The sequence below is a fragment of the Cicer arietinum genome, chromosome 3 (assembly GCF_000331145.2).
Source record: "Cicer arietinum cultivar CDC Frontier isolate Library 1 chromosome 3, Cicar.CDCFrontier_v2.0, whole genome shotgun sequence".
NCBI lineage: Eukaryota > Viridiplantae > Streptophyta > Magnoliopsida > Fabales > Fabaceae > Cicer > Cicer arietinum.
In genome coordinates, this window is record NC_021162.2 from 44,729,109 (window position 1) to 44,745,595 (window position 16,487).

General features: G+C 36.2%; 1 protein-coding gene across 1 annotated transcript in view; it reads left to right on the forward strand.

Moving 5' to 3' along the window:
• The window catches only part of LOC101510452 (protein SHOOT GRAVITROPISM 6-like), a 46,053-nt gene that overhangs the window by 17,572 nt on the left and 11,994 nt on the right, over positions 1-16,487 (forward strand). The window contains exons 24-40 of the mRNA XM_004493958.4: positions 3,988-4,117; positions 4,211-4,290; positions 5,828-5,963; positions 7,846-7,927; positions 8,629-8,771; positions 8,864-8,944; positions 9,019-9,119; positions 9,515-9,753; positions 9,934-10,043; positions 10,176-10,307; positions 10,776-10,850; positions 10,936-11,069; positions 11,188-11,260; positions 11,423-11,554; positions 15,409-15,584; positions 15,660-15,782; positions 16,369-16,429. Of these exons, the coding sequence (XP_004494015.1) occupies positions 3,988-4,117; positions 4,211-4,290; positions 5,828-5,963; positions 7,846-7,927; positions 8,629-8,771; positions 8,864-8,944; positions 9,019-9,119; positions 9,515-9,753; positions 9,934-10,043; positions 10,176-10,307; positions 10,776-10,850; positions 10,936-11,069; positions 11,188-11,260; positions 11,423-11,554; positions 15,409-15,584; positions 15,660-15,782; positions 16,369-16,429 (2,008 nt within the window). The remainder of the gene's footprint in view (positions 1-3,987; positions 4,118-4,210; positions 4,291-5,827; positions 5,964-7,845; positions 7,928-8,628; positions 8,772-8,863; positions 8,945-9,018; positions 9,120-9,514; positions 9,754-9,933; positions 10,044-10,175; positions 10,308-10,775; positions 10,851-10,935; positions 11,070-11,187; positions 11,261-11,422; positions 11,555-15,408; positions 15,585-15,659; positions 15,783-16,368; positions 16,430-16,487) is intronic.

A 16,487-nucleotide genomic window follows, 5' to 3' on the forward strand; every position in this document is an offset into this window, starting at 1 on the left:
CTTATTGATTATGGCTACTTATGAAGATTTTCTTTGGTGGTTAGAGTATTGTCAAAACTCGAGTTCCGTTGTTTCAACTGCACAAAGTGGTAAGTCACTTGTTTGCATCTCACTTTCTCATAGCCCATGGATTCTCGATTCTGGTGCATCTGATCACATTACTGGTAATAAGACTCTTTTCTCCCCTCTCAACATCTGGTTATTTACCTAGGATAGTCTCAGCCAATGGTTCCCAAACACAGTCTCAAGGGATTGGCACTGTCCAAATCCTCCCTACTCTGTTAGTTAAATCTGTCCTTTATGTGCCTGGATGCCCATTTAATTTAATTTCTATCAGTCGATTGACTCGTTCTCATGACTGTGTTGTCACATTTACTAATTGCAATGTTACTTTGCAAGACCGAATATCAGGACGACAAATTGGTGTCGGATGTGAGTCTAATGGTCTTTATTATCTCTCAAACCCATCAACAGCGTGCCCTACCACATATTCTCCTCTTACTATACATGCTCAGTTAGGTCATCCGAGTCTTCCCAAACTTCAACAATTAGTACCTAATCTAACCAAAATATCTAGCTTAAATTGTGAGTCGTGTCAATTAGGGAAACACACTCGTAGTCATTTCACTGATCGAGCTAATAAACGAGCTTCCTCCCCATTTGCTTTAGTTCACTCAGATGTTTGGGGTCCCTCTCGTACTATTTCCACACTTGAGTCTAGATATTTTGTTACCTTTATCGATGATTTTTCCCGTTGTACGTGGTTATTTTTAATGAAAAATAGGTCTGAATTATTTTCTATTTTTGAACAATTTTATAAGGAAATTAAAACTCAATTTGGTGTATCCATTCGCACTTTGCGCAGTGATAATGCCCGTGAATATTTGTCCCATCAATTTCAAAATTTTATGACCTCTAACGGCATTCTTCATCAAACATCTTGTGCTCATACACCTCAACAAAATGGGGTAGCCGAACGCAAAAATCGGCACCTTATTGAAACCACTCGTACTCTCCTTCTTCATGGTAATGTACCATCTCGCTTTTGGGGCGATGCTGTTCTAACGGCGTGCTATCTTATAAATCGCATGCCTTCGTCTGCTCTTGATAACAAAGTCCCTCACTCGATCCTCTTTCCTGGTACCCCTCTTCACTCACTTCCTCCTCGGGTCTTCGGATCTACATGTTTTGTCCACAATCTCACTCCTGGTCTTGACAAACTTTCAGCTCGATCATTAAAATGTGTCTTTCTGGGTTATCATCGGTCCCAAAAAGGTTATCGTTGTTATTCTCCTACTCTTCGACGATATCTCATATCGGTTGATGTCACATTTTTTGAGTCTGTTACATACTATGAGTCGCTTCCTGATCCTTTGTCTGCAACTATTCCTCTGGACCTACCAAAGTCTATTTCACCTTCTCTTTTACCATTAGAGCCTATTACGTATGCCCCACCTGAGACACCTCCTGTGGCCCCTCCCACTGTCCCACTTGAGACTCCTCTTGTTGATCCTCCAACTGTACAACCTCTTCAGACATATCGTCGTCGTCAACCACCATCGGTTGTACATGTCCCTACACCTGTTCTTGATACCGAGGTCACTCCAGACGCTCCTTCACCGCCACCTCCTTCTTTATCGGATCCGACCCTTGATATTCCTATTGCTATTCGTAAAGGTATACGTCCTACTCGTAACCCATCCCCTCATTACATTGGCTTGAGTTACCATCGTCTTTCTCCTTTGCATTATACTTGTTTGTCTTCCCTGTCTTCTGTTTCTATTCCTAAATCTCCAGGTGAAGCTTTATCTCACCCAGAGTGGAGACAAGCAATGATTGACGAGATGTGTGCACTTCAGAGTAGTGGTACATGGGAATTGGTTCCTTTACCGTCGGGAAAGTCTTTAGTAGGATGTCGTTGGCTTTATACGGTGAAAGTTGGTCCTGATGGTAAGATTGATCGTTTTAAAGCTCGTTTGGTAGCAAAAGGGTACACTCAAGTTTTTGGCCTCGATTACAGTGATACTTTCTCCCCTGTGGCTAAGATGGCCTCTGTTAGACTACTCCTCTCTATTGCAGCCATCAGACATTGGTCTCTACATCAACTTGACATTAAAAATGCTTTTTTGCATGGTGACCTTGAAGAAGAAGTGTATATGGAGCAACCACCTGGGTTTGTTGCTCAGGGGGAGTCCTCTACCATGGTTTGTCGACTTCAGAGGTCTCTCTATGGTCTTAAACAGTCTCCTCGAGCTTGGTTTGGTAGATTTAGCACAGTAGTGCAACAATTTGGCATGATTCGAAGTGAAGCTGATCATTCTCTTTTTTATCGTCACTCAACCCAAGGGTGCATTTACTTGATTGTCTATGTAGATGATATTGTCATAACTGGTAGTGATCAACAGGGCATACTCCAATTGAAACAACATTTATCTCATCAGTTTCAAACTAAAGATCTTGGCAAGCTCCGCTACTTCTTGGGTATTGAGGTAGCCCAATCTAAGGACGGCTTAGTAATTTCACAAAGAAAATATGCTATGGATATTCTTGAAGAGACAGGTTTGTTGAATGCCAAACCGGTTGACACTCCTATGGATCCAAACGTCAAACTTCTACCTAATCATGGGGAGCCATTTTTAGATTCAGGGAGATACAGAAGATTGGTTGGTAAATTAAACTACCTCACAGTCACCCGTCCAGACATTTCTTTTGCAGTCAGTGTGGTAAGTCAATTCTTAAATTCTCCTTGTCAAGAACACTGGGATGCTGTGATACGAATCTTGAAATACATTAAAGGTGCTCCAGGAAAGGGTCTAATTTATGAAAACAGAGGACATACTCAGATAGTTGGTTATTCAGATGCCGATTGGGCAGGCTCACCCATTGATAGGCGATCCACTTCTGGGTATTGTGTACTTGTTGGAGGAAACTTAATATCTTGGAAGAGTAAGAAACAAAGTGTAGTTGCAAGATCTAGCGCTGAAGCTGAATACAGGGCTATGGCATTAGTGACTTGTGAGCTCATTTGGTTGAAACAGTTACTCAAAGAGCTTCAATTTGAAGAGGCAACACAAATGACATTAATATGTGATAATCAAGCAGCATTGCACATTGCCTCTAATCCAGTTTTTCATGAGAGGACCAAGCATATTGAGATAGATTGTCACTTTGTAAGGGAGAAGATCGAATCAGGCGACATCACCACTAGTTTTGTTAATTCCAATGATCAATTGGCAGATGTATTCACTAAGTCTCTGAGAGGTCCTTGAATCAGTTATATATGTAACAAGCTTGGTGCATATGATTTATATGCTCCAGCTTGAGGGGGAGTGTTGAAAATATATTTATATTTATTACATATCATGTAAATAGAGATAATATCTCCCATATTTATTTTTGTATTTATTGCCTTGAGCCTATATAAAACAGACTCCGTTGTGTAGTTCAGACACACGGTTTCACCATATGTCTCTCTCATTTTCTCTTATTCAACAAAGACATTTTCCTGGCTAGCAATATGTATAAGAAATAATTATTCCATTACTTTCTACAAGTACGTTAGCAAGTTATAACTAAAAAACTGTTAAACACATCTGAAGGTGCATGTTACTAAATTGCTCCTTCATAAAAACTAGTGGATGCATTCTAGCATTCCCCACATATATATAACCATAACTGCCTTATTTACATTATTTCTATGACTTCTATAAACAAATATCTAGTCATTTCTTTTTTGTGAATCTGGTAAAATATGTGATGTGAAATAATGAAACACAGTCGAGCATATAGCCTATATAAACCTTTCGTGTAGTTAGTTATTGAAATCTGTACCTCAGGACTTATCTAGCTCATGACTTGTTTTGGTATTTGAATTTCATTAGAAAAACCATGGATTTTCAAATTCAGTTTGATGCTTTCTGTCTGAATCTAAATGCCTAGTATTTAAGACTGAAAGAGTGTGAAAAGTTATTTTGAACTTTGACACAGATGCTTGGGGATTCTGCTTCAAAAGGTTAATGACAGAGTTTATGTCCATGATAAAATGGATTGGATGTATAAGCAGTCCAACATTGCAATCCCAACAAATAGGCTTGGTTTGGCGAAAGCAATGGGATTGGTAATTCAATTTCTTTTTCTTTTTTAACTTGTTAGACATATTTTCCGTTTCCCGCTGCTTCTTAAATTACCATTGTTTTTTTTTGGTGTGAAGGTTGCTGCATCTCACTTGGATACAGTGTTGGAGAAGCTGAAGGATATTATAGACAATGTTGGACGAACCATAATTCAGAGGTTTAGACTTGTAGGATTGAGTGTATACACTTCTCTTTCCGGATTGGTTTATCAGCTCACATTCTAAACCCAAGCTTATGCATGTGAAATTATAAGGGTCTGTTTGGTTTGTCATTCTATTATCTGTTTTCATTTATGACTTTCACTTTTCACTAAATTACAAAAATGTCACATTGTTTTTGCGATATTTCATGTTTTCAAAAAAATTTAGAGAAAAAAATGAAAAATTGAAGACAACTTTTTATAGTAAAGTGGCATATTTGTAATTAAAAGTGAAATGACATGAAAAGTGAAAACAAATAATGAAGAAAGAACCCAAAGAGACCCTAATTTTTTGACGACTTCTAACCGTTTCTTTTTTTAAGTCTTCTCCTTTTTGTACTTCATTGTGGCTTGAATGTTTCAGAACCTTTACTTGCTATGTTATATTATGCCATTGTGTCTGACAAAATTGTTAGGACCATAGTGTTACAGTCATATGATCTGCTTTTCTCCCTTTTATCTCCTTTCTTGGTCTTATTTTTACGTCTTGACACTCACAGTTTCACACACATCTTCCATTAAAGGACAAAACTTCAAGTGTGTCTGTGTTTTTTATTTGTAACTGGAAAGATTGTGCCTGTGTAAGATGCACCACCTTTTCGAATATGTTAAGAAAACAGTAACTTGATAGGAACTGGTAGCTTGTTACTCAAAAATAGTTATAAACCTCCAGTTATACATATCTGAATTACTGACAAACAAGAAAACAAAGATAGAACTTGCAAAAGTTCTAGGTTCTACAATGTCCTGCCAAAGGTCGCACGACTGAAGTTGGATGCCTTCCCTACCCTTTCCTCCCTTTGCAAGTTCCTTCCTATGTAGGCAAGGTTGTTACAACCCAAATTCCTTTTCTTCCCCTTCTCTTATATCCCAAATGTAGTCTACCTCAGGAGTTTCTAACATAACTAAAGGTTGTAGATCACTGTAGTATGAGTGGAGTGTTCTGTCTGTCACTAATATAGATTAAACAGATATAGGAGAGAGAGAATAGTCGTACATAGATACGAATAAACTCTTTGAGGGTTTACTTGCTCCCTTCCCAAATATTTACTGAATTGGTTGATGCTCATCAATGCCCTTTCCTTACCATTATGCAGTGCTTCTAATCATTCCTCCCTTGCTTTCCATTTAGGTAACATTGTTACAGCCGAAATCCATATTCTGTTTCTTAATCACATTGTACGTTATGTCTTGGTTTCGATTCCCTACCCTTCATTCAAAACATCTAAGAAGGGGTCTCTTTCCTTTTCCTTTTCTTAGATTCAATTAGATTCAGAACTTATCTGACCTATTTGTAGTCGTAGATCAATATATGCTTTGGTTGAACAGTCGCTTAATTTGCATCAGAACATGGCAATAGTGTAAAATTGAACAGTTATTTAGTTTGTATTTGAACATGATAAAAGTTCATCCACATGCTCTTTGAATAATCTTTTCCACAATTGAATTTGATTCAGAATCTGTCTGACCTGTTTGTAGCTTTCATCTGTTGCAGGATACTATCATTGTTCTCTGATAGTTTCAGAACAGAAGAGTCTGATGACATACATGCTGCCTTGGCTTTAATGTATGGATATGCTGCGAAGTATGCCCCTTCATCAGTTATTGAAGCCAGAATAAATGCCCTTGTTGTAGGTTATCTTTATATCTGTTTTTGACTTGCTATTTGTATGAGTATCTATACTTTGTTGCCTTGCTTTATTTCAGACTGGATACAAATGAATTGAAGTGGATTGATTGGAACCATGCTCAGTTTATTTTTTTAAATACAGTTTTAATTTGTGAGGTACTAAAAAGTTTACAAGACAATAAAATAAAATAAACAATAGCTTTTGAAGAAAATGACCCTTAACTGTTTATATGTTATTACTGTTTTCTGGATAAAGAAAACAGTTTCATGAGTTGTTTCCGTAATTTTTTATGAAGTTAGTGTGAATGTTACTGAGTTATTAATTATACACAAGGAGACTTTTTAAGTTAGTATCTGACCTCTGGTCAATGATTGAGAGAAACAAGTGATAATAGGAGTAGCCTTTTCTGGCCCATGTGAAAGAGATTTTTTGTATTGAAATAAGCTAAAAAATTAGGCTTTTGTAGTGTAGTAAGAACCCCATAACTTCTGAACGTGGTATTTCGTGTGTATGCGTAGGCTTTATGTGGAGTCTTAAGAATATTTTATGAGCTATTAAACTCTGTCTTAGCTTCTGTTAAATAACTTCCCCGAATTTGTTAGGAATTTCAAATCTGTTTAGTCTTGTTAGTGGCTTGCAAGACAAGTTAGAGTTCATTTATAAAAACAGTTGTTAGTTGATAGGCAACAACCTTATTGAGAAAGTATATGATAGGAAAAGTAGGAAAGAAATGGAGGATTAAACCTCTAGTTAAGTCAGTAGCATGTACCAAGCAACTGACCTGTAACTTATCAGGTTGGTTAGTAGGAGACTGAGGTGGAGAATACAGAGGAAAGAAGAGATTATACAATTTTGGGACACTCTTTCTTTCATTGTTTCCCTTATGATTTAGTTCTTTCAACTGGTGTCCAACTCCTAGGAGCAGTGGGTAACAAAATGCTGCAATTGTTACATGGTTTCAGTTTCAGCAAGAATGGATACGAGATTGGATTCACTGGAGAAAATGATAGGGAGTTGGAATCAAGCTCAAGAATGAAAGGATGCATGCATCATCAGGTTAGAGCAGATGCATGCTTAAAAGGTTGACGTCAACAATGGGGGAAACATGGTCGGAGGGAACAGTGAACACATGCCTGGAAAGAATTATCAAGAAAGTGGGAGGGCGCATTTGGGATTGCATAGTTGAGCGCGGAAGTAGGAAGTTAGTTAATGAAATCACGGCATGAGGAATGCATGGTGATTGGTGCTTGTGTTTTGAAGATGTTGATGATATTTGGTTGTAGGCTTTATTTCTTGCTTCCACACAGAAAAGTTCTTGTCTAATTCTTTTTATAGAGTTCTAAAATGGGACAGGTACTTGTTCTTACCAATGTGAAGGATGTATTCATCAGAGGAGGGAATGAATTGATTAGTGTAAGATTCACTGGATAGCTTGCTGATGGTAGAGGAGGACGCAGTGGGCATGGATTGTATGGTAAAGGCTTTCTGATGGTGGTAGAGGAGGAGGTGATGGGAAATGTGCAGAATCCATGGGAATGGTTCAGGAACCAACTTTTGATACTGTATTGTGAAAAACTAATATAGAGAATTTGGGTGAGGAGAAATTCAGAGGATTAAGGATTTGAGAAAACTGAGTTCTGATTATGTTATATGAAAGCCGAGTGTTCAAATGATATGTATTTATACGGGGTTGAGGGATATCACAACCATCTTACAATATTAAACCTTTGACAGTTATAAGTATAACTTACCTAGAAATAGTTAATAGAAGATCTTAAATAACAACTGTTTGACAGCATGAGTAAAATGGATCTCACTTCCTGTTAATATATTTGTGGTTATTTCAAAAGTTGATTTGATCATATAATTTATTTGTGGCCAGGGCACCAACATGCTTTCAAGGCTTCTTCATGTGCGTCATCCTATAGCAAAACAAGCTGTGATCACAGCAATTGATTTACTAGGTTTGTAATCATGTCTTCATATTTTAATTATTTATGATGCTTGTTGTGTTGTACTTGTTGCTTCTGTTGGTTGGTAATTTGATCATCAAAACTTTTCATTTCTTTTATTTAGTGAAAACATTTATTTACTTATAAAATGGACTTTTAGAAAACCATTTATTGCTAGAAAACCATTTTTAGAAAATGAACATTTGTGAAAAAGTGTTGCCAAATTCAGCCATGGCAATGCCATTGCTTTATGGAATGGTGGATTTTGTGCTGGACGCCATAGGCTGCAACACCTATTATATCTGCCATTTGCGGCAATACTATGTTTACAGAATCCACCATGGAATTTCCCAATTTAGGTGCTCAAGTGGGTCCCACATGTACACATCACTCATTTATAGTTTTTTATTGTCGGTCCCAAATAAGCACCCCCTATTCCTCTACAGAATTTGTGCAATTTTTGTGTGTCTTACTCAAGAACGCACTACTTGTATTCATAATGGTGTTACAATGAATACACAATGTAGTTAGCCATCATTGTCATTGTTGTTAATATCATTAAACCAGTTATCTTACCAGTATTGATGTTGATATGGGCGTTAACAGCTAGTTTCCAGTTTGCTTCACCTCTTGTTAAGAGTTCATCAGAACTTCATCAAATTTCAGGTTGATGTCCTGATAATTGTGTGCATGATGTAATTCTGATAACGCAGGTAATGCTGTCATTAATGCTGCTGAAAGTGGGGCACCGTTTCCATTGAAAAGAAGGGATCAACTGCTTGATTATATTTTAACTTTAATGGGTCGAGATGATAATGATGGCTTTGCTGATTTAAATGAACTCTTGCGTACTCAGGTATATAAAACGTTGTTGAAGGAGCACTTGTGTCTAAGGTGGAGTCACTTGTCAATTAAAGCTGATACTGTTTAACTTTTTTTTATACTTAGGCTCTTGCTATAAGTGCCTGCACTACATTGGTCTCTGTGGAGCCAAAGCTAACGGTTGAAACTAGAAACTATGTGATGAAGGTATGGGTTATTATTTGGCTTTTGAATATATTTGCAAATTTTTAGCCATCTAAGTTTTCTGATGAATTTGACAGGCCACATTGGGGTTCTTTGCGATACAAAATGATCCAGTTGAAGTTGTCAATCCCCTTATAGACAACCTGGTCTCTCTCTTATGTGCAATTCTGCTCACTGGGTAATTTATTTAAACACATCGTATTATTCTGCTTAAGTTGTGTTTCTTTAAACATCTTCTCCCTTTGAATGTTTTAATTGTTTCATTTTTATCTTATTGCTTGCTCATTTTACTTCCATTGCTCTTCTAAAAATTTTTATTTCCAAAAATAAATTTACTCTTTTGTTCATATTTCCATTCTGAGCTATCATTTTTACAATTAATTGTTTGCTTGTTATTGTTTACTTATTATGAACACAATATTTTATCCTTCATCTTTCTCTTTCTAAATACACCCATCATTAAATTAATCCATTAAAAAGTTTTTGACCTTCCAATCATGTCATACATCCTGTGTGTATAAATTGTAAAGGTGTTTTTTCACTTGTACTAATTAGTAAAAACATAATATTTAGTGGAGAGGATGGAAGAAGTCGAGCAGAGCTGCTAATGCTTACCGTGCGGCAAATTGATCAATTTGTTTCTTCCCCTGTTGAATATCAGAGGAAAAGAGGTTGTCTTGCAGTCCATGAGATGCTTCTCAAGTTTCAGATGGTTTGTGTTAGTGGCTATTGTGCACTGGGCTGCCATGGGAATTGTTCACATACCAAGCAAATTGACCGTGCTCTATATGGGAATTTTTCTAAGCTACCATGTAAATATGTTCCAACAGATGACTTCGAATTTTTTTTATATGTACTATATAACTATTTATGTCACTGGGACTGGGCTACTGGTTAAGGGTTTGGATAGTTTGCATGAGATCATTGGTACAAACCTCACTGCCACTATTTTAACCAAAAGAAAAATATTTATTTTGGTTTTCAACTTTCAGCTGCATTTGTATTGCCAAGTCGTGAAGCTTTGTGCTTGGGAGATAGGGTAACAATGTATCTTCCACGTTGTGCGGACACAAATTCTGAAGTCCGAAAGATATCAGCGCAAGTATGTACTTGAGATGTCTTGTCTATGTTATAAAATAAGACCTGTGTTGTTTTCTGAAATATTATAAGATTTACAAAATACATGCTCTCTGGTTTCACTTCTAATAGTCCATTTAATGGTTACATTGTGCAGATTCTTGATCTACTCTTCAGCATTTCTCTTTCTCTTCCGAAACCTCCTGGTTTGTCTATATCTGCGGAAGATATAGAATTGTCATACAGTGCTTTGTCTTCTCTTGAAGATGTTATAGCCATGCTGAGGAATGTAAGTTCATTGACCACGTTGTGTCTGTCAATATCTATTTCCCTTCATTCAATAAAAAATTGTGTTTTAGTCCCTGGTGAGGAATAGGACTACAAACACTTTTTGTTAAATGCAGAGCTAAACATGAGCCAAATTCAAATAGGGACAAATTTTAAACAAATCATATTTTGAGGGATAGTATATTTAAGCCAAAAAAACAAGACCCAAGATGTTCTTGGTTTTTGTTGAAGAGAATTGTGTGGAATAATGATTTTATATCGATGTTATGTTGATGCAAGTAACTTGTTGGCTGTTAATGTTAATATGAAAGACAAAGCACCGTTTTCATATCTTTGTTTATACTTATTTACTATTCCTAATTAAATAAGGAAACCATTATGATATATAAGAAAATATGGAAGCCAATATTATTAGATAATCTAAGATACTCTAACCTATTTTCCTAACAGTTTTCATGTGTGTATACAGGATACCTCTATTGATCCATCAGAAGTTTTCAACAGGATCATTTCCTCCCTCTGCATTCTTTTGACCAAGGACGAGGCAATTGTCTTTTCTTGTTCTCCTTATGTGTGTGTGTGTGTGTCTGTAAATTATAATCATCAATTTGGATGACACTTTCATACAGCTGGTTGCTATGCTTCATGGTTGCTCAGTAGCTATATGTGATAAGATCAAGCAGTCAGCTGAAGGAGCTATTCAAGCTGTCGTTGAGTTTGTCACAAGGAGAGGGAGTGAATTGACCGAGATTGATATCTCAAGGTTTAAAGCATAGTTTATTTACAAATGTTACGTTATTGGAGAAACCACCTTTGGTTATATCATCCTTTTACCTGATAAATTTTGAGCATTAGTTATTGTGACATACAATGTATTACAGGACAACACAGTCATTGATCTCTGCCACTGTACATGCAACTGACAAACATTTACGTGTGGAAACTCTCGGTGCTGTATCCTTTTTTCCTAATATATTTTAGAATATGTGCCTAAATGTCAACACAGTTCTTTATATTGTCTGGAAATTATTGCCCCCACACACACACATTGCATATTAATATATGATGCTTTCTAGCTTTTTGCCTCTGGTAAATTAACCTTTACTATATAAAAAGATTGCTTCTTTGGCTGAAAATACTAGTGCAAAAACTGTTTTTGATGAAGTCCTGGCTGCTGCTGGAAGGGATATAATAACGAAGGATATATCTAGGCTGCGTGGTGGATGGCCCATGCAGGATGCATTCTATGTAAGTCTGTCTTTTTCATTAATAAATATATTACCCCCTGTTCAGTTTTAACTACAATTTATTTTCTCATAACAATGGTTGTACAGAGTGTTCACTAGAATTTGAGTTCATAAAAAAGGGAATTTGTCTGTTTTAGTATGTTTTTTTACATGTTAAAATTATGGATATTGATCTTAAATTGGAAGTGTTTATGAATTACGGGGTTAAATGTTTGAGGTGTATATTCTAGCAATGAATGGTAAATATGATGGACAAGAGTAGTGTGAAAACTATTAGGTTGTGATAGAAGAGTTTCTTATAAGTATTAGCGCGGGTTAGTTGCAGATTGTTCTCAACTGTACAGTACACCGCACAGTTACTGTATCTGCTGGTGATGGGGTCAGTTAGAGTTTGTCACTTAGTTCAGATTCAGAGCCTATTGTTCTGTTATAAAACATTTGTTGAGTTATTAATGTAAGAGAATATAATCAGATTCTAGAACAAGCTTTTTCAACTCTTTCCTTTGTTTTCCATTATTTTTCTTATATTATCCGTGAGTTTCTCTCAGTTCTCTAGTATCTAACAATTGTAATCAACAATAGGGTTTGCACCAGGGATTGAGTGCATACCTTACTACCTCCTTATTTGACATAGTTAATGGCATATGTAAGAGCCAATGTCTCAATACATGTTCTTATTCTTTCTATTAAGTAGGAGTTAAGTGAAGCATATGACAATTGGGAATCAAATAGTATCACAAGAGTGCACGATTTAGATAGTCTTGAATCTATCGAACCAAGCAATGAAGAAAAGTGGATAAATGGAAGATATTCTGATTAAGATGGGTATAGGAAGTCCCAAGACAACAATAGGAAAGTCTAAACCAAAAAGATTTTCACGACCAGAGGAGAGAATGAGTAAAGGGAGACAACCGAGGGAGATTCATTTATCAACACTAGGAAAACATCAACTTGGGCAGTGCAGAGAAGGAATAAGAAGGGGAGTGGCAAACAATCACTAGGCGAAAAGGAAAAGCACTGCACACGGAGGATTTGCATCCAAGGGATATGACAAAGATAATATGTTCACTGTGCCCAGTGGCAAAGAATTCTAGGTTGCAACAATTTTGATAGGCAGCACCTAAATCTGGATCCAATAAACGATGACTTGAGACACACAAACCATACTGTTACCAGTTTATGCAACAACTGCACACAAGAATGGAAGGCTACACCAAAACTAGTAATAGAAAAGTCCAATGTTATGGAAAGGTTTCGAGAGCACGCTGACGACACCAAACGCTCTTTTGCAGAAGCATGTTGTTAGAGAAGACAGAAATAAATGGTAGTTATAGGCAGTTATTATATTATTAGGCAGCAGTTATGTTATTAGACAATTATTTAATAAATAGGGAACATGAAGGAAAAAAGGAGTAGGCATTTATTCTGGGACTGAATATTGATTGGGAGAGACCAAGCTCTTGATTTGGTAGAGTTTTTGTTGGGACTTTCAAGGTTTCTGATTTGGACTTTTCAGGTTTCTATCATGGACTTTTAAGGTTTTATCCAAGCCCACATTATATGAACTCTTATGCCAAGTTAAATATGAAACTAAATGAGTCTGATTGCTTCCGAGATCAACCCTCAACGTGTTAATTTAAACAAATTTATACTAATAAATTTGTACAATCAAATTCCTTGGCTATAGCGATAAAATCAATCTCAAATCAGATCTTAATCTATCTTATTTGTTGTAACATAATATTTACAGTATTTCAAACTGTTGAAGTTGTGGGATTTTAGAGAAAAAGAGAAGAGAAAATAATAAGGATTTGAATATTATTGATAATAGCTTAATGCTGACTTGATTACAAAAGATTCAATACTAATTTCTATTTCTAGAGAAACATAGACCTAATCCTAAATAAGGAATAAATCATAATAATAATGAGATATTATAAGATATCTATATGATTATAAATTGATCTTAATAAATAATTTAAGATACTCTAATATAATATAAAAGATATTATAAGATATTTTCTAATATTCTAACACTCCCCCTCAAGCTAAAGCTTACTTTAGCTTGCTACAAGAAAACCATATTTTGCTCCACAAAATAATAAAAAAAGATGGAGAGGCAACTTAGGGATGCATGTGAAGTCGGAGAGAGTTGCTCTAAATATAGCCTAGCCAAATAGCCTGATTGATCATCAGCCTGAGAGAAATTCATGGCAAGCAATTGAACAAAGCAAGCTCCGTTCTTCTAAAAAACTGCATTTGGAAGCTTCAAACCAATAGTAATGGAGACTCAAAATATTTAAACTTAAATCTGCTTCAAGGAGAGAGAGGCGCGCTTCAAGGAGAAAAAGGCAAGGCCAGTGCATCTGGGACAAATTGCCAAGATAAAGTATGTCATGAAAATAAAAGACACTGTCAAAATAACTATCAACGGAGGAAGGAGTCATTACTAATATGATTCATATGTGGAAAAAGGGACACCACCAGAATGATCTTCGGTGGGAATATAAGCCACTATTATAATCTATTAATAATAACTGACAAACACCGAAGAAGAAGCAGCGCGACTCTAACGAAACGAAGCCATGATCAATCAATGGAATAAGAAAATGCGTCCAAAACAGGAGAGATAACGGCTGTTTGAACAATGACACATATTTTTGTTGATCAAAATTGGAGAGTAAGGGCAGATCTGGAACCATCGAAAAGAGAATAATCGTGCACCAAGAAGAATCCCATCAGTTGAATTGCAAATCTTCCAAACCTATCAGCTAAGAGCCCACTCATAAGGGTTGCAACAGCTGCCACGACATAGGCTGAAGAGTTTCCTCCACCAAAAATCTGATCCCACGGTCCACTTCCCAAGGACACCACAATCTGTGGGACCACTATTCCCAAATTCAGGACACCCATTAATAATAACCATTGGCCAAGTCCCAAATTAAGGCATATGGAACACTATAAGTGATTGCCAGTGGAAACCCAGGAATGGTAAAGATTGCTATCGTTGCGACCATAATGTCTGTTGGTGATGGTAGACCTTTACCTACATAGCCAATGCTATTTGCCACATAGGTTAATACTAACATTGCAAGTAAGCAAATAGTCATCAAGATATATGAGAATCCCCACACAAAAGAGTGTTTTCTTTTTTTTTTTTTCGCGATGAACAGTGATTGCGATGAACAGTACCACGTGATGAATATTTCTGCGACTGATCTGCTGAAAAATAAATGAAAAGCTACAAAGAAGGGGTAAACCGGAATTGGGACACGGTTTACTAAGAAAAAAAATATCACCAAAAGACAGTGGGTCACGGTATAGGGTTGTCTCTCTTAATAAGAGACATATGGTGAAACCGTGTTGGAATGTTGGAAAAGAGAAACTATGATTATATTCCCTAACTGTTGGGAACTCGGCAGCGGAATAGAAGCGGGATCATTCAAGGAGGATCGAAATAGACTCTGATATCATGTTGAAGTTGTGGGATTTTAGAGAAAAAGAGAAGAGAAAATAATAAGGATTTGAATATTATTGATAATAGCTTAATGCTGACTTGATTACAAAAGATTCAATACTAATCTCTATTTATAGAGAAACATAGACCTAATCCTAAATAAGGAATAAATCATAATAATAATGAGAGATATTATAAGATATCTATATGATTATAAATTGATCCTAATAAATAATTTAAGATACTCTAATATAATATAAAAGATATTATAAGATATTTTCTAATATTCTAACACAAACACCTTTATATGATGTTCGTGTTTCATGATTTCTCAGTGATTCTTCTTAAAGAATATGTTTATAGAATATTTGATTCATGTAGTATATAAATTTTCCCAGGCATTTTCGCAGCACTTGGTTCTGTCAGTGTTATTTCTAGAACATGTGATATCTGTCCTGAGCCAGATTCCTATCCCTAAATGTGATGTAGACAGAGTTGAGGATAGCCAGGTCCACACACATACAGAGGATGGCAATTTGGAAGCTGCAATTTTTGCTCTTACTGCTTTTTTCAGGTCTGTATCGTCAATTTATTTTGAATTTAAGATATTTAAATGATCCAACAATTTTCAAGCCTTTATTTGATGCAGAGGTGGGGGAAAAGTTGGAAAAAGGGCCGTTGAACAAAACTATGCTTCTGTTCTTTCTGAGCTGATGCTACAACTTGGAAGCTGCCATGGGTTAACTTACTCTGGTCACCTTGACCCATTGCGGTGAGGATCTAGCGTTACTATTTGAATGTTAGCATCCATCCATGTTTGTGCTGCATGTCAAGTATTAATTGTATTTTGGTAGACTTATTAGAATATATGAATATTATCTTATGTTATCTTGGGAGTAATTTTAGAGTATCGCAAATTAGTATAAACATAGATTAGTACTTTGTCATTTGTAATAAAGCTAAATATATATAACTCCCATCAATATTAATATGAGTATTCTTTATCCTCACTCTCCTCCTAAGACTACCCCTGCAACTTCAACTAGAATCTAACTGACACTGTCATTAGCACTACTATTAACATACTCTAATTTAGAGCTTATTGTCAACTTTAGATGATTCTTTAATGTGGTTAGGGAGATATTTAAATCTGCAATGAAACCCCTGATGAAAATTTTTCCATTCTGCCCACCATTCTAAATTCTAATATGGTTTCCTTAGGATAGTACTGAGGAAACTAAAGCCAGGGCCAGATGTCTTAAGTTAACATAATATGTGTTAACAAAGCTATATTACTGCACACAAATATGTTGTACACACAACTGCGCATGTGAATCCTGTGTTTAATCCTTGTGCAGGAATCTTCTGACTGCATTCCAGGCATTTTGTGAATGTGTTGGTGACCTTGAGATGGGAAAGGTAGACACACATTACAATTCTTCCATTTTAAGGATGTGCGATGGTCTTGTAACCAAAG